Raw genomic sequence first — 23,099 nt, forward strand, 5'->3', positions numbered from 1 at the left:
AGCAAGCCTATCTGAATAGGTAAATCTAGGCTATTGAAAGACTCTGCCTCAAAAACATAAACTGGAAAATGATTGAGAAAGACACCCAACACCAAACTTTGACCCCTGGCTTACACCCTATGCATGTATTCAGCCACACTTGAACACATACACATAGACATCCACACATAGACATTCACACTTAAATATATATACATATATGTACATTCATACTTAAACACTCATACTTACATAAAAGTTATCTAGTTACAACTATGTTATCTAGTTGCCCAAATCTTCCCAGACTTCCCAAGCTAACCTCCCTCCATGTGTTTCCTGCTGAGAAGCTGATGAGCTATTGCCTCCAAAGCTTAACCTAACATCTTCTCTATGAAAATCTTAGGATGCCTGCTTCTGTTAATAGCCCCAGTTAAACAATGTGCTCTAACACCTAGCAATATTTTCTAGGAAAAATAATCTACACTGTGTTTACCTCATAGTCTTCATCACCACGACGGAGATAAAGGCAAGATTTGAAAAAGGAATTATTCCTTACTACATTCTTATACCCACAGGTAAGCGTAGCCACCACCCCTTACCAAAGAAGCCTCTCTTTACCGCAAACGGAGAGCATCTAAAATCTACAACTAGACACAATGCAGAGATGAAGGGACCATGAGGAGCTCCATTCCCAAAAGGTACATCTTCATTGCTGCTCCTGCATCAACAACTCAGAGAACACCATGGAACAGGGGACAAACAGATTTAAAGAACCAGAATACCAGGAAGTCAGTTATGAAACAGTCTTTCCTAGAAATAACGGCATAAACAAGACCAGAACAATACCAATATCAATGAACATGCTACCATCAATGTGGGGTCCCATCACTAAACAAAGAGTGAGGGGGAAAGTAATATAATTCTATTTCAATTAAAAACATATTTAAGAAACTAGGTTTTTTAAACTAAATTTTTATTACTTATGTGTGTGTGTTCATGTGTATATGTGTGTGTTGGTGCCCCTGGAAGCCAGAAGAGAACATTAGAGCTGGAGTTACAAGGTGTGATCTGCCTGATATGGGTGCTGGGAACCAAGTTCAGGTCCTCTGAAAGAGCAGTGTGTGCTCTTAACCACTGAGCCATCATCTCTCCAGGCCAGAAGGCCAGCTTCACAGAGTTATGTTGCACTGCTGGCCAACGATAAAAATGATTTCAAATATCAATTTTATAATTAGAAGGACCGAGAGAACTATCCTGCTTTCCAGCTGTGGGGAAAATGCCCTCTATATTGCCATGGAGATGTTTGTACTCACAGGGTGAGAACTGGAAGAGTTTAAATGTGGATTACAATAGCACATCCTCACAAAGGCCCAGCTCAACCCTCTGCCCCCAGCAGAATCTTCTGTTCTCTCTAGATAAATACTACATTAGAGGAGCACTCATCCTCCCGCGATTCCTGAACACTGGGCCAGGAAATGCTCAATTAGTAACTGTTCCTTTCAGTAACATTCTAAAATTTACTACTTTTTTTCCCCCTGGAAGGCCAGAGAATCTGCCAACCAAGTTCTAACGACGTGAAGCGTGCCGATTTTCTCGTCTTTATTAACGCCAATGTGAACTCTTACCCACAAAATAAAGCCTTGGCTTTGGAGAAATGAAGACATGAAAATATAAAAGGACCAGGCAATTTACAAGGAGGATTAGGGTGGAAATGGATTTTTCTAAATTTAAAACACCCCTGCCCTTTCTTGAAATAATGATTTATATTTTTGGAGTCCACAAGAGAGTAATTGGATATGTGTGAGTCAGGCTGGAATTTTAGGTATTTTGCCTAAAGGTTATTAGCGATTAGTGCCACTGGGAGAAAAATCATGAAGTTAGAATAATAAGCTTCTCTTACAGGGTGGCGAAAACTGGACCTGTCATCTGGCCATAACAAAACACATCATACTTATGTCACAACCACACGTGCTAACACTAGAACCAAAGTGCTGGCTCATGGTGCAGTGGTCAAAATGTTTGCCTAGCATGTGGGAAGTCCTCCGGTCATCTTGAGCACCACAACCGTAACAACAGCAAAAGATTCCTGGTGGTGGTGGTGGTGCACTCAGGAGGCAGAGGCAGGTAGACCTCTGTGAGTTCAAGGTCAACCTGGTCTATAGAGATAGTCCCAGGACAGCCAGGGCTACACAGTGAAACCCTGTCTAGAAAAATAAACAAACAACAGGAAAAGGAAACCGACCAACTGGAACTATCCATCAGCGGCCGTGATTCAGGCGGGTCAAGAGCAGCAAGCTGCTGTGCCAGGGAAGAAGTCTACAGTGGGGCCTTTGGGAAGTGAAGCTGGAAGGGAAGCATTTAACGTCTTCAGAAGGCCTGCTGAGATGGCTCTGCTTGGAAATGCTTACAGTGTGAGCGTGGGGACCTGTGATCCGGTCTGAAACCCGCATTTAAAAGCCATGTGTAGCACTAATTGCCTGGACTCTCAGTGCTTGGGGAACAGAAAGAGAACCCCTGGAGGCTGCCCACAGCACCTAACAGAATCACAGGGTTACAGCTTCAATGAGAGACTATCTCAAAAAGTTAAGGGGGAAATTACTTCAGAAGATAACCAGCATCAATCTCTGATATGCAAGCACACCCACGAGCACATGCACACACACAAATGGCACAGATAAAATAGAGCAGATACACATATAGTCCCTAATGGCAACATTATGGGCAGGTGGTAAAAGAAAATTTGCTAGTTTTTAAAGACTTATTTTTTTTTATTATTTTTGTGTGTACACACATGGGCATGCACACACACGCATGTCCATAGAAGCCAGAAGAGGGTGTGAGAGAGATCAAGAGCTGGAGTTCCAGAAAACTGTGAACCCTGAATGTGAGTACACTATACACGCAACCAGCCCTCTTTACTGAGCCATTTCCCCGGCCAGCAAGACGGATGTTACAGCACTCACTATGAGGGTCATTCAGACTTCCTTCTGTGCTGAACTGAAAGGTGGTCACTCAGGTTTCACTTTGACAGTCCTGCCTCAAGAATATCTTTCTCTATGATAAATGATAAAACTTGGGAAATCCTACTTCACACCCCATTGTCAGAGCATAACTTAGTGCTACAATTTCTCTCCTTCAACACTCACTCGACAGGTTAAAATAGCTCAGCAAGGACAGTGGTTGTATGGTAAGCATAAGAACATAAGTTCAATCTCCTACAGCCATATAATAAAAAGATGCCTTGAGAACACATGCTTATAATCATAGCATTGTGGTTCAGAGACAGGCAGATCCCTGGAGCCAAACGGCCAACTAGCCAGGTTCTGTGGCAAACAGCAGGCCTTCAGGTTTGCAGTGTTCAGAACTGATGATGGAAACAAACAATCCTGATACAATCTGGCCAGCGAGAGTACCACATAGAGATTGTTAGCTGTACACCTGCTGCATCCAGCGCTACCTTGGCCATTGCTTCATGGCACTGACAATATCTGAGAAATACAAATTAAAATATAGGGGATAATTCTGGAGTCTTAAAATGCTATCTCTCCACATATAATATAGTCTCAAGGTTGACAGGATGGGAACCCAGATATGCTGAGGAATCCATATGAAAGATGGGGAGCAAGAAACTTGGGGTGATCTTTGACAAATGGATAGGACTTACTGATTTCAGTATGGAGACTAGTAAGGAATCATGTGTCCACAGGGGTAATGGGTGAAGGTAAAGAAGTCAGGAGAGACCAGGGCATAGAGAGAGACTTTTGAGATTTTCACTGTGACACCCAGCCTTTTCCTCCTGCTCTATAGATGTTTGGTTTTGCTAGTCACCCTCGGAACTCAGACTTCTCTGTATAGTTATTTGGTAAGCTGATCTTTTGTGAGATGTTACAATGACCTGAAGGAGCTGGGACTGGAGAAATGATTCTGCAATAACTATTACATGAGGACCTGACCCCCAACAACACAGAAGCCAGGCGCGGGTGCACACACCTATAAGCCAGCACTAGGTGGAGGGGTGTCAATAGGGCTGCTGAGCTGGGGGTCAGCCAGCCCAATTCCAAGTTCAGGGAGGGATTTTGTCTCAACAAATAGACTTAGTGGGGAGAGATGGTGGGAAGCACCTGATGTTGATCTTTGGCAGTCCCTTGTGCACTTGTGGGCACATGCACTCTCATACATTCCTATACACGGGTAGGTACATACACACACACACTTAATGAGTAATGTATAACATTTCTCCTCAGGTGACTTTAGATATCAGGTGACTTTCCTAGGTTACCAATTTTCTTTTTTCTGGGAACAAAAACTTGAAGCAGTTGAGGGGAGAAAAGCATGTTTCAGATAGGCATGACTTTGAGTCCATTTTCAATGTCATGTTGGAGCAAATGTTCCCTACAGCAAACGCATTACTGTGTGCCTGTCTGATCCAAATCAGAGACTTGCACTCATTTGTGACATCCCAGAATTACTGGTTTACCTTCTGCAGCAGACCCTATTCATGTTCCTTTCTTCTTCGTCATTGTCTATTGTTCTTTGGACACAAAGACCCATGCAACCTAGACTGGTCAGAAGCTCACTGTATAGCTAAGACTGATCTTGAACTTGTGATTCCCTGGCCTTTGCTTCCTGTAGGATTCCAGGCATACATCACTACCACAGATTTATGTGATGTGAGGAGCAGAACCTAGGGCTCTGTGCAAGACAGACAAGCATTCTACTCACCACCACCCATCTTCAGCCCCTTACTACATCAAAAGTGATATGGCAGAGTCAAATAATACAAGTGAGTAGAGCTGGATTAAAACATTTGGCTTCTGATTAGCCAGGGAGTCTATGCTACAAAGACACTGCAGAGCCAGCGCCAGACCGCGCAATTTCCCTTCGTAGGGACCGTAACGACCGCACTGTGACCACTGTGCCCTTGTTAACATCCTGTGACTGACTTTTCCTTGTACCATGCCATGCTAAAAATGCCTGGGCAAACTTAAACATTATTTAATAGAATGATTTCCTGCAAAACCTTTCCAAAGTGGCCCCAGACTCTGACCTCACTCTGCAGCTCACCGTCTGCCAGAGTGCTTTTTGTTACCTTGGAATGTTTGGGCCAAGACACAGCTTGGGAGTCAGAATTCCCGAGCCAAGGAGGTTCATGAAGATAGGAAATTGCCTCTTCCAACTCTTAGTGGTTTTATGTATCTAAAGTGTCTCTTTGGCTTCATCACTCATACCTTCCCCTGACCCACTCAGGTTACTGATGTATGTGTATGTTTTTCTATTATACATCTTTGCATGTATTATACACACATATAATATATATTATTAACATTTCTAAAATTGATTTTGTGTGAGGGTTCTGGATCCCTTACCTCCATATAACATTGTGATAATTATTGGACATGGGGCTGGGAACTTGTTGGACTTCTGATAACTCAGACAGCACTTTACATAAGCGAACAGAATTCACATATATGGTTTATCTTTATTGGGTGTCCAGAAAAGGTGTAGCTTGAGAAGAAAGTATGCGTGGATCCACACACAGCACCTTGGATGGTGTCCGTGAATTCAGGCATGCTTTGCCAACCCTCCAGCTGATCTAGAGGCTGTGTCTGCTGAACGTCAAGGGCCCTCTCTCAACAACTGAGCAAACATACTGCTCACTGCTTTGTCATCTTTCACCCAGATCATCTTTCTTTGGAGTGATTTATAAGGTCTAATTGCAACACGCAATACACACTGGGGCACAGCAAGAACTCTGCAGGAAAGAAACTGAGAGACACAAATACTCCTCTCTCTGATCCTCGGGTAAAGGGAGAAATCAAAAACCCTCTCAGGTTTCTGAGCATGGAAATCTCTGGAAGAATGGAAGGGGGAAAGCTGCTCCTTTCAGGCTAGGAGATGGCTCAGTGAGGAAGGCACATACGGTGCAAGCTAGAGAACCTGAGCTGAGCCCACAGTATCCACGTGAAAGCTGGACATGGGGCAGCAAACACCCGTGACCCCAGCACTTGAATGCAGAGGCGGGGCTCTATAAACAGCAAAACTCTGGCTTAGTGAGAGCCCGTCTCAAAAAATCAGGAGGAAAACACAAATAAAGATACCCCTTGCCAAGCTTTGGCCTACATGAATGCATGCACACACGCGCGTACGCGCACACACACACACGTGAGCCTACTTGCACACATGCTTTGTATTCACGCCTATACCTGTGTGAGTCCTTTCACACTCACTTACCCGACACACAAATGTGCAGAGTTAGACTTTACAATCACTTTTTAAAAATCACGCTTATGAGCAAAAAATGTGAATTTTTCATAAATTAAATTAACTTTTCATAAACTAAAATTAAACCAAAAAACCACTATAAATTACCCATTTCATTTCTCTTTCTAGGCTGAAGGGGCCTTTTATCATCTTTTACTGCATGTGAACTGCAGAGTTCTTCAAATGTATTTATATCAACTGGGCCATGCAGCTGGGAGTTTTTCTTTCAACTGCATGGGAAATGTTTGTATTTTCCCAAATAAATCTACAAGATGCCTTTTGCTTGGGGCTTTCTATTTTAATTTCAGATAAATTGCATTAGGCTCCTAGCTGTTATATTGTTAAGTTTAGGTCTAAACATAACAAGGGCAGAGTAAGACAAATGTCTTCAGATTGGTGATATTTGTCTTGACTGTCCCAGTCCTGTCACTTCAGAGCCAGCATGCCATACTTTGAGATTGTTTCTCGAAGAATATAAACTTATTTAAACTAGATGTATTCTTCCTGTGTGTATGCATGAATGTACAGTGTGTGTGTGCATGTGCGTGTGCGTGTGCGTGTGCGTGTGTGTGTGTGTGTGTGTGTGTGAGTGATGAGATTAAAAGACAACTTCAGTTGTGGTTCATCAGGTACCACCTACCTTGTTTTTAGGGACAGGGTCTCTCACTGGGCTAGAACTCACTGAGTAGATTAGGCTGGCTGGCCACTGAGCCCCAGAGCTCCCCTTGTCTCTGCCTGGTCTACACCGGAACTATAAGAGCATGATGTCATACTAATCCTTTCATGTGGGTTCTGGGTACTGAGCCAAGGTCCTTGTGTTCGGGCGGAAAGTTCTTTGCCAGCGAGTCATCTTCTCAAACCCTCGTGGTGCAACTTTTCAGTCATCTGTGAGCCTTGGCTGCAATATATTTCCATGCCGGCTTTTGTGTACCTCAAACCCACCATTAAAGTAGGCATATTTTCCTAGTTCCAGTGGGAGGCATATTCATGCTTCCAGAGGTTAATCTAGCAACCCTGTCTCTACTGGGCTGCTTTGCCAGATTAAATATAATAAAACCAGATCATACTGTCATTATACTGGGTATGGTCCTAAAATACTCTCCTGGCCCTAAATGACTTTTGTCCCAACACTGGGCATCCCATAAACAAACAGGCAAGCAGATCCCACACAAATCACCCAAATAAATGAACCTGGGAAGACAATGTTGTGTCTTCCGGGGGCTTCAGAAACATGAAGGCTAAATTACTTTTCCTCATTAAAGCAGGGTCAGCAGGTGACAGTAAGTAATAGCCTGGTGTATGGCTTAACCTGCCATCCTCCTTAAGACGCTCCAGGGATGGCATGACTTTGGAGCATGAACCAATGCCCTGCTTCATTCTCCTTTGTGCTGGGCAGGAGGTGTGGCTTAGGGGCCCGACTCTTATCTTGGTCGGGGACTGGAATTGCCTGACTCTCTCAAACAATCCCTGGTGGGTAATTGGGGGACGGCTGTCCAGGGGGAGCCATGGGTCTTGCACTTTGCTGAGAACATAGCTATGATTTAGAAATTTAGCACTAGGGTTGAGAGGAGGAGAAGCAATAGGTAGTCCACTAGCCCGATCTCCTGTGGCTTTGGGGAGGAGCCCAGGAACTGTTACAGAGCTGGCATCGGCTACTGTTTTGCTCTCATTGTCGTTAGAGAGCTCTGAACCCTGTCACTGCTACACATCCAACCCCCCAGAGACAGCCTCTTTATCTCCTGAAGGGATTTAAACAAACTACAGCTCTTATTTTAGTCTGTGTCCACTGTTAAGGATTCATGCAGAGTAAGTTTGCATGTTGCCAATTAAGATACACCCCTCACACCCCAGTGGACAGCTATGATTACAGCCGAGGTGAGTATTTAATAGTCACATCTGCTTAGTCTACATCAATTAACCCCATGAGAAAACAGTCACGCTAGCTCTTGAAGAGGTTGGATAATACTATTCTGAGAGCCAGGACACATGGGATGAAAATCTGAGACTCTGGGAAAGTCAGAGCTCGATGCTATGCAGGATCAACTTTTGTTGATCTGTGCTTTACAACCAGAAGCCCATTTTTAAAAATAGGGCATTACAGACTTTCCTTCTCAGAGCTAGAATGATACACGGCTTCCAACAGATAATGTTAATATCATTCTTTTAGACACAGAGATGACACATACCTATGTACATACACATACACATACACCACTAAATAAATATATGTAAAAGCATTTTAAATACCACTTTCACATACTGTGTGTGTGTGCATGCACATGTGCATGTGTACTACTATGTACCTGTGAAGGTCTGCAGACAAATTATGAGAACCATTCCTCCTTCCACTATGTAGGCCCCAGTGATGGAACTCAGGTCATCAGGCTTGACAGCAAGCATCTTTACCTCCTGAGCTGGCCCAAAAGTGGAATTCTGTCTGTACTGAAGAATTCTTTCCTGGAAGTTGCTCCTTTAGAAGCATGGAAGCCAAAAATTCTCCTGGAAACTGTAGAAAACCTCACCATTACAGACAGTATGGATGAATGTTTGGGGCTAGGGTCATTTCACTTCTGTCTTCATTGCCTTTGGGGAAGCATTTGAATTCAGAGAAAGAAAGTGAAGTTATATTAATCCTAAATTCCCTCTCCTTAGAGTAGGAATCACACTTAAAGCAGAAAGCAGAGGAGAAGTTCTATTTTTCAAGAATTTTAGAGTTGTTAAAATCGTTTGATGGCTGGAAGGGAGGAGCCTCGGGACTTTTCTTCTAACAGGTTCTATACATGTTGTTCAATTAAGTCCCTCACTCTTTCTGGCGGTGCAGGAACTGCGTCCCCTGGGAAGCAGCAGTTAAGTGCTTTACCAAGGCAAACAGTTTGTGATCAATACTTTATAGATTCTTGGGATTAGTTATTGAGGCTTCAGCCAACCTTCTGAAAAGTGAGGGGGAAAAAAACAAAGCAGAACAAAACAAAAAAACTAGAGTTTCAGTCCAGGGAGATGATTCATTCAATAAACGACTTGCCATGCAAACATGAGGGCCTGAGCTTGGCTCCCCAAAGCATGTATTAAAAAGCCAGGCATGGTGGCGTGTACCCGTAACCTCAGATCTTTGGAAGTGGAGTGCGTTGGATCCCTGGGGCTCCCTGGTTTACCAGTGCAGCACAAGTGAGGACTAACAGGCAATGGGAGAGCCTGTCTCAAAAACACAAGATTGACAGTCACCTCAGGAATACCAACAGAGATCTCCTATGTCTTTCTGCCTACACACATGAAAGAGAGAGAGCGTTCATAAGTGCTTTGCCTGGTTTATTGCGGCACTTTTCTCTTGTTAATCATTTAGACTTCTCACATTATATCTTACTACCACCCTATCTTGCCCATTTTACCATTAGGATGAAAAACATAGAAGAAGGTTCAAGATTTATGTTATACATTTAGGTATCAAGACTAACATACCATTTCCTAAGGTATGCTTCTTAGTAACTTAAAGCACATGTTCTGAAATGGGTTAGATTGGGGGGGGGTGCCTACGCATGTATGCAATATGTGTGCATGTGGGTGCACACATACATGGGGTTTGACCTTGGCATAGTATCTTTCTCAGTTGTTTCCCCCCTATTTTTATGTAACACATATGAGCAATGCTAAGGGTCCTGAGAAATTCTGCAATGACAAAGTTTACAACTGGGTGTCACCTAGTATTTTTCACATGTGTTTGGTCACAGTATATTTTCTTAAAATATCTGTAGTGATTCAGGCTATTGGTGTTTCTGGATCTGTACTTAGGACAATGGTTCCATGCGTGATTATTTAAAACTAATGCTACTCTAGAGAAGCATGAGATACTCATGTCCTCTGGAAAATAGCAGGAAAGTGACTGCAGATATTTTAGGTTGTCACAATATGTGTGTTCCTGGCAGGTAGTGAGTGACAGCCTGGGATGGTCTTAAATACCATGGAATGCCCATAACAACCCTATCCCTATGACAATAAAGTATCGTGCCTCAACAGCGCTTGTTGAAAGGCTTATGATTATGATGAACTTGATGTCCTGGGGGGCTTTCTCTTGCTATGAAAAAGATTGACCAAACCTACATGGTAACAAAGAAGTCTAGTTAGTTTACACTTTTGTGTGCTGTGTCACTGAGGGTGGTCAGGGCAGGAACTCAAAGGAGGAAACTGGAAGCAGGGACTGCGCTGCTGTCTGGCTTGCTTCCAAGCTCACATTCAAGTGCCTTGCATTCACATCTGGCCCCAAAGGTCCAGTGGCGGCCTGTCCACAATGGGTGGGGCCCTCTCACATCACTCAGCAACCAAGAAATTGCCCTCTAAACATGCTCACAGGCCGATTTGATGAAAAAAATCTCACTTGAGATTCCCTCTTCCCAGGTGGCTCTTCTTGGAGTCAAGTTGAACAAAATCTAACCAACATGCATCATGATCTGAAGTGTACGGGTGGGTCTCTGGACCTCTACAAATACGATCTTACAGTCATGCAGATCTCCTTATTCCTTGGTGTGTGCGTATGTGTGTAATGTGAATGAGTGTGTGTAAGTGTGTGAGTGTGTGTGTGTGCATGTGCGTGTGTGTATGTATGTGTGTGTGTGTTTATGTGTGTAGGCTGGAGGTCAACTTCCAGGTCATTCTTTAGATGCTATCCACTTTGAATTTTGGGACATGATCTGTCCCTGGGAAGAGGGACTCCATGAGTCCCACAGGCCCACCTGTCTCCACCTCCCCAGAATTGCCCCAATTTCTTCTGTAGGTATTAGAGATCAAACTCAGGTCCTTCCACTGATGCAGTAAGCTCCTCCAGCCTGAACTCTTTATTTCTTACAACACCTTTGACCATCTCCAATGTGACTTCTAAAATTAAAAGCAAAGACCTTAACATCATCTGGTGAGTCACTGGAGACCTGTTCAATCTTTTTGGTTAGTTTCTTCTACTAAATTCTTCAAAGGTTAGGGTGATTGCATATTTCCATCACATAATGTCTAAGTATTATCAAATGACTAGAATGAGAGATATTTTAAGTGTATTTTCTCAAAATACAATGTATTTGCTACACACAATTCGTGCAATCTTGATGCTCTGAAACGTAAACCACTAGTTGCCCTAGTGACCTTTAACTGTCAATTTGCCACAGCATAGAAACATCTAGGAGGCAATTCTTGAGACTGAAGAATTTCCTCTAACAGATTAGCACGTGAGAATTTCTGTGGGGAATTGTCTGGATTGTTACTGTGGGTGGCACCATTCCCTGAGCAGTCCTGGGCTATATAAGAAAGCTGACTAGGCAGGAGCTCTGTGAGTGAGCCGAACACCTGTGTTCCTCTGTTAATTCTACTTCCCATTCCCGCCTGAGCTTCTTCCCTGACGTCCCCCAGTGATGGACTGTGACCTGCAAGTTTAAGGTAAATAAACCCTGTTCTCCCCTAAGCTGCTTCTGGGCATGTGTTTGCCACAGTAACAGGCTGAAACTAGAATGTTAGCTATGTAGATACCTTCTCTCTACACACAAAAGAAATCAGTCTGAGTTTTATTCATCTGCTACTTTTGACAGGCTAGGACAAAAATTCTCGCATCCTTTCGTCTCCTTCTCCTTCCATAGCTGTGATAATCTGCCGCTGTCACTCTTCCACACATGTTTCACATGTGGCATGAAAGAGTAATTTCATCCCATGAATATTCATGAGTTCAATTTGTAATTTCCAACTGTCTATGCATTCTAAACTCTTAATTTGAAGCTGCAAATGGATATTTTATTCAAATATTGGAAATATTTTTACTATTATTTCTTATGTTATTTCTTGTCAATCAAAGGTATTTAGCCAAATCAGAAATAGTAGGGGATATAAAAATCATATTACAAAATCTACTTTCATCTTAAAGATAAGCTTCTGTATCAGAACAAATTAAGGCACAGGCAATCAAGATTGTGGTTTGACACAAACATACACTTCACGTGAAATTTTTAAGATTTTATTTTTAATTCTTTGTATGCAAGGGGGTGGGGTGTGCACACGAGCACAGTGAATACAGCATCCAGAGGCCAGGAAAGGAAGTTCTATCTCCTGAAGCTAGAGCTGCAGGTGGCTGTGGGGCTCCCGGTGTGAGCTCTGGGAACTGAACTCAGGTCCTCTGTAAGAGTAGCAAACACACCTAACTGCTGAGCAATTTCTCCATCCCCACCCATATTTTCTTAAGTCAAATAGGAAGGTACAGAGTAAAATAAGACTTGAGCACATATTTAAGAGGGTTTAGACTCAGTTGTAGATTCTGATTCCATCCTTTTCTTTACATAAATCTGTGGGGGAAGCCCAGCCCAAGGGGGCGTGTTCGCCTTGGGCTAATGTTTACATATAAATCTTCGCCAGTCCCTTTAGTATTTTCTGCCCATCGCTGGATTCCTGGTGTTGTAAGCTATCCCTTCATTAAATTTTGCTGTTTCATATTAAGCTAGCCTGGTTATTACGCCGCATCATAAATCCACTCATGTATACTTTTTAAAAAAGAATTTGCTGGTCCCAGAGAGATTGGACCTGATTATTTGCTATGTTGGATGGCTGGACTTAAGCTCCATGAACTCCCTTGTTATGTCACATCCCAGAGACAGATGCTAGGACTATTTCTATAATACAGTAATCATAAACCCAAAATAACCTAGCTACCTCAAGGGTGATTATGATATATCTTTGTGTCATGGCAGACAGTTAAAAAAAAAGTAAAATCTAAATACTAGTAACTTCCTACATGAAGATAGGAAACCCTTTGTAAATATTTTTCTGGGAATATATATGATATGCCTTCGTACATGTTTATATATGCACAAGCATATACATGCACACAGAAGCCAGAGGACAGCTTTAGGTTGTCCTTGGGTGCCCTTCAGAGTATTATTTGAGACAGGGTCTTTCACTGACCTGGAAATCAGCAATTAGACAGATTCAAGCGCTTGACTCTGAAATTATAACACAGCTCACATACAACTTTAGTGCATCAAATAATATGAGCAGCCACAGTAAAGAGCCTAACCCATGATGATTATAGCAATCACCAATCAAAGGTTCATTAAACACCAGGGTCTATGCTGACTTAGGGGAGACTCTGTCTCATTTCAGGAACCCTAGTTAGGCTCATGTCCATGACATACGGTTATTTTCAAGGTCCCCCATGCAACACAGAATCTACACGACTCAGAAGTAAAGGATTTGCAAAACCTGATCATCAGCAGAAACGACTTTCTCCACTCTTCCCCGACCTGATTCTTTAAGCAAAGTTACCATGTCACCATAGACCATGATAAACCCGTCCACTTCAGGTCAGTCAAGCCAGGGTTGGTTTGTAACATATAATCAAGTGTAGCTGCATGAATTAATCGAGTGTGCAGATATCGACTCTTGGTCTTTGTTTCCTTTCCCATGCTACCCTTTTCCAGTTCCTCACTCGTAGTCACCCTGACCATTCAAATACCTTCATTACCCGCCACTCTTATTCAGACAGAGGGGCATTATGGGATGGCCTGACATCATACCTGAGGCTTTATTGCTCCAAGAAGAATAATTCCATATCAAAAGAGAAACAAAAGTGTTTGCATACAAAACTCTGAGCTCTTACCACACCTGAAATAAGATTTTAACTTAGCCTTATCTGAGACCAACAATTTTTATGAGCTACCCCAGGAAGGCAGGAAAAACATAGGCTTTTTCCATGAATGACTTTAATGGTTCAAAGAGCTGGCAAAGCATTACTCCCTCACAGTGATGTGCATGAGATATATTTTAACACTTACTGTCTAAATTAAACTGAAATTTTTCTTTATCAGAAGGCAGCTATTACTGTTAGTATATATTTTTCTCTTGAGAGACAGAGCAAAGGGAATATTTCTATATAAGGAGTTTAAATGTAATTTTATATGAGTTATAAATAAGTTTTAAAATATGCTTTCAAATAGATCTATAGAAAAATACATTTTTTAAAAAAACACAACTATATACATAGTTGCTGAGTTTGCTTATGTATTACTTTGCCAAAACAACAACAAACAAGTTTGAAGGTTATAGTTTCTTAAAACAAATCCAGTAAGTATTATATTAGCTAATACAAAATAACTGCACAGGGGAGGGCTGGAGACACGGTGTTTCCTGTACAAGTATGAGGACCAGAGTTTGAATCCCCAGAAACCCATGTAAGTATCAGGTGGGTGTGATAAACTGCCTGTAACTCCAGCCTGGGAAGGTGGAGACAGAGGCTCCCCAAGGCAAGCTATTTAGTGAGACTGGCCATATCAGCAAATTCTGGATTCAACTGAGAGACCTTGCCTCAAAGAATGAGGTGGAAAAGCAATGAGGACAATTCCTAACATCAACCTTAGAAATCCACACACATAATAACACGTGTGCAAGCAAAAATATGCTTATACACACAAATACCACATATATACACAAATAAAAAAAGAAAATAAAGAAAAGAAAATGAAAGAAAACTGATACATCTGTTCAGATTAAAAATGACCAGTGTCTTCTAGACATGACAGAAAGCCACACTCATGAACTCACAGACGCTGCAGTTACCTACACAGGCCCCACAAGAAAGACCAAGCCAGGCAACATTCCAACATGGAAAGGGAGGGGTTCCCAAGTTCCTTCCCCTAACTGAGGAGCTGCTGACCTCTGATGACCTCCGAGAGAAGGAGACTCAGTTTCCTGTAAGAGTGTGACCCTTGGTAGGTCCACCATGGTCCAGTGGATGAGCCCACACACACAGTATATGGGCGGCACAAATTGTACTTGGTGAATTTTATATGTATATATACATTTCATATATATATTTATTAAAGAAAAAGAAAAAAGAACAAGAAGTTATGAGGATAGAGGAGGTGGAGAGGGGATGGAGAGGTGAAAGATGGATATGGCAGGAATTAGAGGGAAGAATAAAGGGTGAATATTCTCAATTAATGAAAATATATTTAAAGAAAAACCAAGTTATGGGTCAACTAGTACATTCCCCCAATAGTATTTTTATGAAGGGAATCTGATTTTTTTTATTACTACAACCAAAGATCATGCATGAGTTGAACAAAGGAAAATATATATGGCACTTTCTCCCAAGCTACAAGTACCTGTGTAGGTGAAATTCGGATTAGCACAGAGAAAGCCCTGCCCTCCGAGAGGCGAAAATGGACACATGAGTAAATGACTACAGGATCTTCTTTCCCCTTGGGACAAGGACAGCTCATGGGACAACTCTCATGTAGTATGACACAACATGTAATGATGGACCAGCAAATGTATTTCAAAATTTAAGAGGTTCTGAGACTGTAGGAAAAGGAATTCAAGCACCATCATAGTACCTGCAAAGCACACACTCATGGGAGCCCAAAAAACTAACAGATGACATCACGGCCATCTTTCCCGTCTATTCCCAAGGGACCTAACTGACTTGAGAGTTTCACTTCCATGGTACCAGTTTCTGATCCAGGGTGTTCAAACACATGACTCAGATAATTTTTCTTTTTTTTTTTTTTTTAATTTTTTTTATTGATAAAAGGAGGATAAAGAAAAGAAAAAAAACAAATTTCCACCTCCTCCCACCAGCCTCCCATTTCCCTCCCCCTCCTCCCACTCTTCTCCCCCTCCTCCCACTCTTCTCCCCCTCCTCCCCCCCCTCTCCCCTTCCCCCCACTCCTCTCCCCCTCCCTTTCCAGTCCAAAGAGCTGTCAGGGTTCCCTGCCCTGTGGTACGTCCTAGGTCCTCCCCCCTCCATCCATATCTAGGAAGGTGAACATCCAGGCTGGCTAGGCTCCCACCAAGCCAGCACATTGCGTAGGATCAAAACCGCGTGCCATTGTCCTTGGCGTCTCTTCAGCCCTCATTGTTCGCCATGTTCCGAGAGTCCAGTTTTATCCCATGCTTTTTCTGGTAACAGTCCAGCTGGCCTTGGTGAGCTCCCAGTAGATCATCTCCACTGTCTCAGATAATTTTTCTAACCCAGAGTCAGAGCCCACCATGTAAAGCAAAATCTCAGTATGAAAAAAATATTACACAGAAGTTTCCCTGGACCAACCTTCTCATGTGGAGAACCAGAAACCTGACATCTTTTTACTGGAGGAAAGTTTCAGTGATCTTCGAGCAGGAAGGTTCGTGGGCATTTGTGTCTACTTCCTGCTATGATCTAAGTTTGCCAGGCGCCATTCCCACCCGCGTGCTCTGAGCAAACCTGAGGCCTGAGGACTGGTCCTCGGTTCTTTGCTTCATCAGAAACTGCGATTTCCAACTTAGGGTTTCATTTAAAAAAATAAAATATCTTAATATGTTCTTTCCAAACTTCTTACATTTACACAGTGTAGTTTGATCATATGATTGTCTTCATGTGGCCTCTTTTTGCTGCGAAAATGTTTATGTAACTCTAGATACACAGGCACATAAATAAGGTATACAAATCCAATATCTACTGATAATAAACCATAAAGAAATTTACTTTCAAGTTATTCTTTGTAAAAAAAAGATGAGTAGTTTTACTACTTATTAAAGATAAAAGCAAATTAAAAACTAACAAGAAGGACATGCTTGCTTATTTTTACATAAGCAATTATGTCTTCGCTGAATATTTGATACTGTAGGAAACAAAGTCGTCAACATTTTTCATAATCAACTGATACTTTGATTTCGTAATTGTCAATTTTGTGAACACCACTTCACAGAAACGCGGAGTGCAAAAGTGCAGAGGTTCCTCTAGGGCCATTACAGCAATTGCGGCTACTTCTATCCGAATCCTGTGCCAAACTTCATGTAGCAGATCATTTTCTAAAACTCAAGGTAGCAACTTAAACAGTGATTTAAACATCAAACATTCTAACATGATACAGTCCAAATATGTATTAATTTGGTGCTTCCATGCTTTAGATAGGCATTAGGAAAAGTCACACCCCCAAAGCCCTGGGAGCCTAGCCATGTGTCTTAGGCAGCAACCAGCAGGGCAGCGCTGCAGAACGGAAGAGACCGGAAAGTATGGGGAATGTTCAGAATGAGGCTGCAGGTCGGGACCCGGAAACATCAGTCATCACCCACTTGATTTGGAATCAGGACCTTCAGAAGTTTGTCCTTGCTTTCAACTGTTTGTACAATATGAACCCTCCTGCAACCATGACTGATGGTTTAGGAAGCTGAAGCCTACATAACCTCCGGTGATCTTGTATACACAGGTAGTTCTGGCACCAAGCAGAGGGAGACACATATAATCCAATTAGCTCCCTGCTCCAAGATCATGACCAGTTATAAGAACTCAGCACAGTTGGTAAAACACTTGCCTTGAATGCCAAAGTATGGGCTGCAAAACTCTCCACTGCACAGAAATAACACAATTTTAAACATTCCAAAGCAACGGCGGCGACTACCCACAAAGACAGGAGTGGGAAATAACTCACCGCCAGAGACTCCGGTGCTGCTCCCTGAGCTGCGTCAGCAGGTGCTCAATGCACTTATTAGAGTCCATGTATTCCTGCAGAGACAGACCAAGAGGGATAAAAACTCACTACAGATCCATGTCCATTTGCTGGACATACATGAAAATTGCAAAACAATACGGAAGCGTTCATTTTGGTAACATTAGTTTATGTCTTCAGTTTGCCATATAAAATACAAAGTCAGTCAACAAAATCACTGTGGAATGCTTTATTTGGTCAATGAGGACCTGAGTTCAGCCCTCAGAACCTGTGTTTAAAAAAATAAAGTCAGGTGTGGTGTGGCATGCGTTTATAATCCTAGCTCTGAGCAAAGGGAGACAGTTCACTGGGTCTTTTAGTTGGTCAACCTAAAATTGGTGAGGTCTATCTAGGTCAATGGCAGATCCTGTCTCAAAGAATAAAGTGATGATGCCCTGGAAAAGATAGGTGAGGTTGTCTTCTGGCATTCATGTGTGCACATATACGGATGGAGAGTCACTGCAATAGTAACTATGCTCTAAGAATGCATTTCTATAAGAGAATCCATTTACCCCTTTACCCAGTTTTGGAAACCTAGACCTCTAGAGTCTACACAGTTACATGAACATGATATTGCTTCTCTAACTCACGGGACAGCTTCTATAAAAAAAACACCCAAAGAGAATTTGGTGTCTGCTGAGTCAGTGGGAAATTCCTCTGACTTACAAACAGCTGACATTTCATCCTTATTAACAGGGAGTCCGTGTATTCTACTGAAAAACAGAGGAAGCCAATGTTGATGCCCTTAGAAGAAACATTAGGTATGTGTGGAGGCCTTGGATTTACTGGTCTTAGGGTAGTCAGTTTCTTTCTTTCTTTTTAAATTTTATTTATTTATTATGTATAAGTGTCCTGCCTGCACACCAGAGGAGGGCATTAGATCTCATTAAAGATGGTTATGAGGCACCATGTGGTTGCTGGGAATTGAACTTAGGACCTCTGAAAGAATAGCCAATGCTCTTAACCTCTGAGTAATCCCTACAGCCCCACCCAGGGGGGTAGTCATTTTCAAGTAGGTATAAACTATATAGAATATTTTACAGAGGGTATCATATTCTTTGGACACATCCACTTTCTTATCTATACACCTTTTTCTTTTTAGATATACTTGTAACTATGTCTGTGTGAGTTTAGTCTTTTTTAGCATTTAAGAACAGCTAAAAAGAAAGGCGCATCCTGTTCCATGAAGATGTAATGCAGATGACAGTCTTTTGTCCAATATGTGATGGAATCATCTGTTGAAAATCACATGACCGTAGCTGTGTGGGTTTAGCTCTGGGTTCTCTACCGCTGTCCACTGGTCTCCATGTCTCTGCCAGTGTCATGCTGCTTTTGTCCCTGTGACTGTAGTACAATTTCAGATTGAGTGCTAAACACACCCAGCATTGCCACTTCTGAAGATGACTTTGGCTGGTCAGGGGTTTGGGTGCTTCATATGAATTTTAAGATTGCTTTTCCTAGATCTTGAAGTTATGGTGGGAACTGTATTGCATCTATGGATGACTCTGGTAAAAGGGCATTTTCATGTGATAAATTCTGTCAATCTGTGAGGATGTGAAGTCTTTCCCTTCTAGGGGTTTCTTGGAGTTTTTCTTCTATCTCTTTTTTTCACGCTAGGGGTATTTCACTTTTCTGTGTGTATGTGTGTGTGTATGTGTGTGTGTGCATACGTGTGAGTGATTAAACTAGAAAAAAGATCAGGAGGGGAAAGGAAAGAACTTAATTGGGAAGGGAAAAGAAAGTAGGAGAACATGTATCATGGGGAAGATGAGGGAAGAGAGCAAATCAGAGCTATTTATAAGAGATGTATGTTTGAAATGTTATAATGAAATCCATTACTTTGTTATTTTAATGATTTTAAAGATCTGTTATTTAATTGTGTGTGTGTGTGTGTGTGTGTAGGAATATGTGGAGGAGAGTTCAGTGCCCGCAGGGGCCAGAAGAGAACAACAGAGCCCCTGAAACTAGAGTTACAGACAGTTCTGTACCACCTGATGTGGGTGCTGGGTACCAAACTCAGAACCTCTACCAGAGCAAGTGCCATCTCTCCAGCCTCCAAATCCATCTTAACCTCTGAGCCATCTCTCCAACCTCCAAATCTATTACTTTGCATACTACTTTAAAATTGCATATAAACATATTTGTGTGACTGAATCCATGTTTTAAAACAACCTATCTGGAAAAGTGAAGAATTTATTTTTCACATGAAAACACTATAGAAAAGTCTATAGACTGTGAAATCAGAACTTTGAATTCATTATTTCTGAATACATGGTCCATAGAAGATAGTGCTCCAACTGCTACCTTGCAAACGTAGTGTGTAAAATGTTGTGTGCTACTGTTTCACTCTGGTGTTTTTCCTTTCCGGTTTGAAGAGCTAACCTAAAGATGGCTGCTTCTCCACCACAGCTGGTAGAAGCTGAAAGGTTCACAGAGATTTCAACATTAAAGTTGTCAGAAAAGCTGTTGTTTTATTTCTGTGGATTTTGAAATATACAGGGGGCTTTTGTTAATATTGATATTTCTCTTTCCGAAGCACATTATATGTAACCTATTACTTCTATAGGGATATTCACTTAATGGGAGAGTGAGGTGCAGCTAGGGTTGAACGGAAGACACTAGAAGATTTCAGACTTGAGGTCGTGACCCGGGATCTATTCAGCCAGACTTGAAGACACTTCACTGTCTTTCCAAACACATTTTAGCACAAAGAATGCATTTTCAGAGTGCCATAAGTCTTTAAAAATTATTATTTAAGACATTACAATTCCGTACCAAATATTCAGGCAAAGAGTCATATGCCTAATGAGTTGATGCACATTTTCAGGTGACTAGAGTGAGCCCTGAAACAAAAACACTGGATGTGTTGAAACTGAAGCAGACCAGAGACACTTGCATATCCATGTCTATTGCTGCCAAGATATAGAATCAATACAGATGTTCATCATTAGATGAGTGGGTAAAGAAAATGGTACACACATACAGGGAGGTAAGGGAAGGGAGGGAAGGAGAAGGGAGGGAAAAGGAGGGGAGGGGAGAGGAGAGGAGAGGAGGAGAAGGGAGGTGAGGAGGAGAGGGGAGAGGAGAGGAGGAGGAGAGGGGAGAGGAGAGGAGGGGAGGGGAAGGGAGAGGGGAGGGGGAGGGCAGGGGAGAGGAGAGGAGGGGAGGGGAAGGGAGAGGGGAGGAGAGAGAATAAAAGCAGAAACAGTGAGAATGAAAAAGTCTAAAAGGATGTGGGAAAAAAACAAGAAGAGTCATGGGGACAAAGACAGATAAAATGGGGCCAGGAGAATGTTCAGTGGGTTAATGCATTTGCAGTACAAGCCTGAGGACCAGAGACTGATTCCTAAAACCCACATACATTTCTGGACCCAATGATGGGCACCTGTAATCCCAACACCTTTACAATGAGACAAGGTAAAGAGAAGAATGTCCTAGAAGTGCATGCGTACTTAGCACAGTGGCAAAACAACAAGAGAAGCCCTGCCTCAATAGAGTGGAAGGAGAGAACTGACCCCAAAAGTCGAGCTCTGACCTCCACAACCACATTAACTAATACAGACATACACATACACCTAGAAAATAAATTTAAAAATACAAAATAGTGTATGTTTCTTATATGATCTATAGCATCTGCACATATGTATGCATTTACTTATGCATATTGGGGGGGTGCATGCATATGTGCATGTGTGTGTGTGTGCATGTGAAAGAGAGAAAGAGAGAGGGAGAGGGAAAGAGAGAGGGAAAGGGAGAGGGAGAGGGAGAGAGAGAATGACATGAAAGCAGAAGGGGACTTTCTGCGACAATGAAACTACACATGGGAGGTCAGCTAGAGGATAAAAAACAGAAAGGCACATTTGATTCATTAGATATATATGAATATGAAATCTAAAGAGATTCAATGTTGTATAAGCTAATAAACAGTTACAATAATTTTCTGTTTTTTTTGTGGGGTTTTGTTTGTTTGTTTATTTTCTGAGACAGGGTTTCTCGGTGTAGCCCCAGCTGTCCTGGAATGCACTCTATAGACCAGGCTGACCACAAGCTCACAGAGAGCTGTCTGCCTCTGCCTGCCTAGTGCTGGGATCAAAGACGTACACACCACCACCCTGTTTTCATAACCAGTTTTAAAGTAGAAATCTTCACTGCGGTAGGAGGTTACAGCATATAAGCCTACAGCTTCTAGCATTATGATCAATACCGACCCATGTCTGAAAACACTGGACATTACCAAACACCAATTCTGATGTATTTTCTGCTGGAAAAATAAATCTAAACTTTTATCCCAAGCAGAATCACGCCTCATTCACGTCCTTTCTTATCTTTCTTACTCAGTCACCCTTTAAACACTGCCCTGTGCCTCGCAGTGTGTCAAGCTCTGTAGATACAACACAGTGAAAGGGAAGTTCCTGCCCTCAGGGAGTTTGTTTTGTGTCAGGGGAGAAATGAATAAAGGAACACAGCATTTCAACCAGGACCATGCAAGCAATGGTAGAAATGGAGAGATGACAGAAATGGGCCTGAAATGAAGACAGACCAGTGGCTAAGACAGACAGGATTGAGAGTCACCTGGGAGACCAGATGAAATACTGCAAGCAGGGAGCCAAGATAATCTTAGGCTACCTGGGCTTTGAAATAGTTATTTATTCAACAAATTTATCAGACCTAACATTTTGGGACAGTTAGGCAAAGTACTTGGATTATCTCATTGAAAGCAAAACAGACCTAAACCAATGCTAAACCTGAGACTTTTGTCATCAGAAATAGAGATTTCCTCATGTTTATGTATTGATCTGCACGTGTGTGTGTTCATGTGTGTGTACTGACCTGAAATGTGTGTGTTCACATGTGTTTGCACATGTGTGTGCACATGTGTGTGTGCTGACCTGAGAAGTGTATGGGATGCACATATATGTGGGCTGACCATAGAAATGTATGTTTGTGTGCTGAACTGAGATGTGTATGTGTGCATGTGTGTGTGTGCATGTATATATGTGAATTTTATTCTGTGACTTTTTTATTTATTATCTATACCACTTCCTGTGTCCTCAGCCATATTGGAGTACTTCATGTAGGATAATCTAAATCTATGTGTGTAGGCCATGATCAGGTACCCTTGACCTTGGAGAAACAACCACATTGAATAAAATGGGAGTCAAGGTATTTGGGAAAATTAGAAAACTACAGGCATGAAAAATCAATGAGAGATTTTAAAAACTGAGTGGGACAGGACAGCACCTCAAGTGAACTTTATTTTCTCTGTGTGTTTCTCTTACTGCAGTTTGAGTGCCACAGCACACAGTGAGCGTGCTGAATATTAGCTGTCAAAATGAAGACTCAGAACGCAGGCCACAAAGAGGAAACTGTCATTCC

At 42.1% G+C, this 23,099-nt stretch overlaps 1 protein-coding gene across 2 annotated transcripts in view; it reads right to left on the reverse strand.

The window, feature by feature from the left end:
• Positions 1-23,099, reverse strand: part of Nckap5 (NCK associated protein 5) — a 791,944-nt gene that overhangs the window by 603,800 nt on the left and 165,045 nt on the right. For both annotated transcript variants that reach the window (XM_075987773.1, XM_075987771.1), the window contains exon 2: positions 17,667-17,740. In XM_075987773.1, coding sequence (XP_075843888.1) covers positions 17,667-17,740 — 74 coding nt within the window. The remainder of the gene's footprint in view (positions 1-17,666; positions 17,741-23,099) is intronic.

Source organism: Microtus pennsylvanicus, chromosome 10, assembly GCF_037038515.1.
Source record: "Microtus pennsylvanicus isolate mMicPen1 chromosome 10, mMicPen1.hap1, whole genome shotgun sequence".
NCBI lineage: Eukaryota > Metazoa > Chordata > Mammalia > Rodentia > Cricetidae > Microtus > Microtus pennsylvanicus.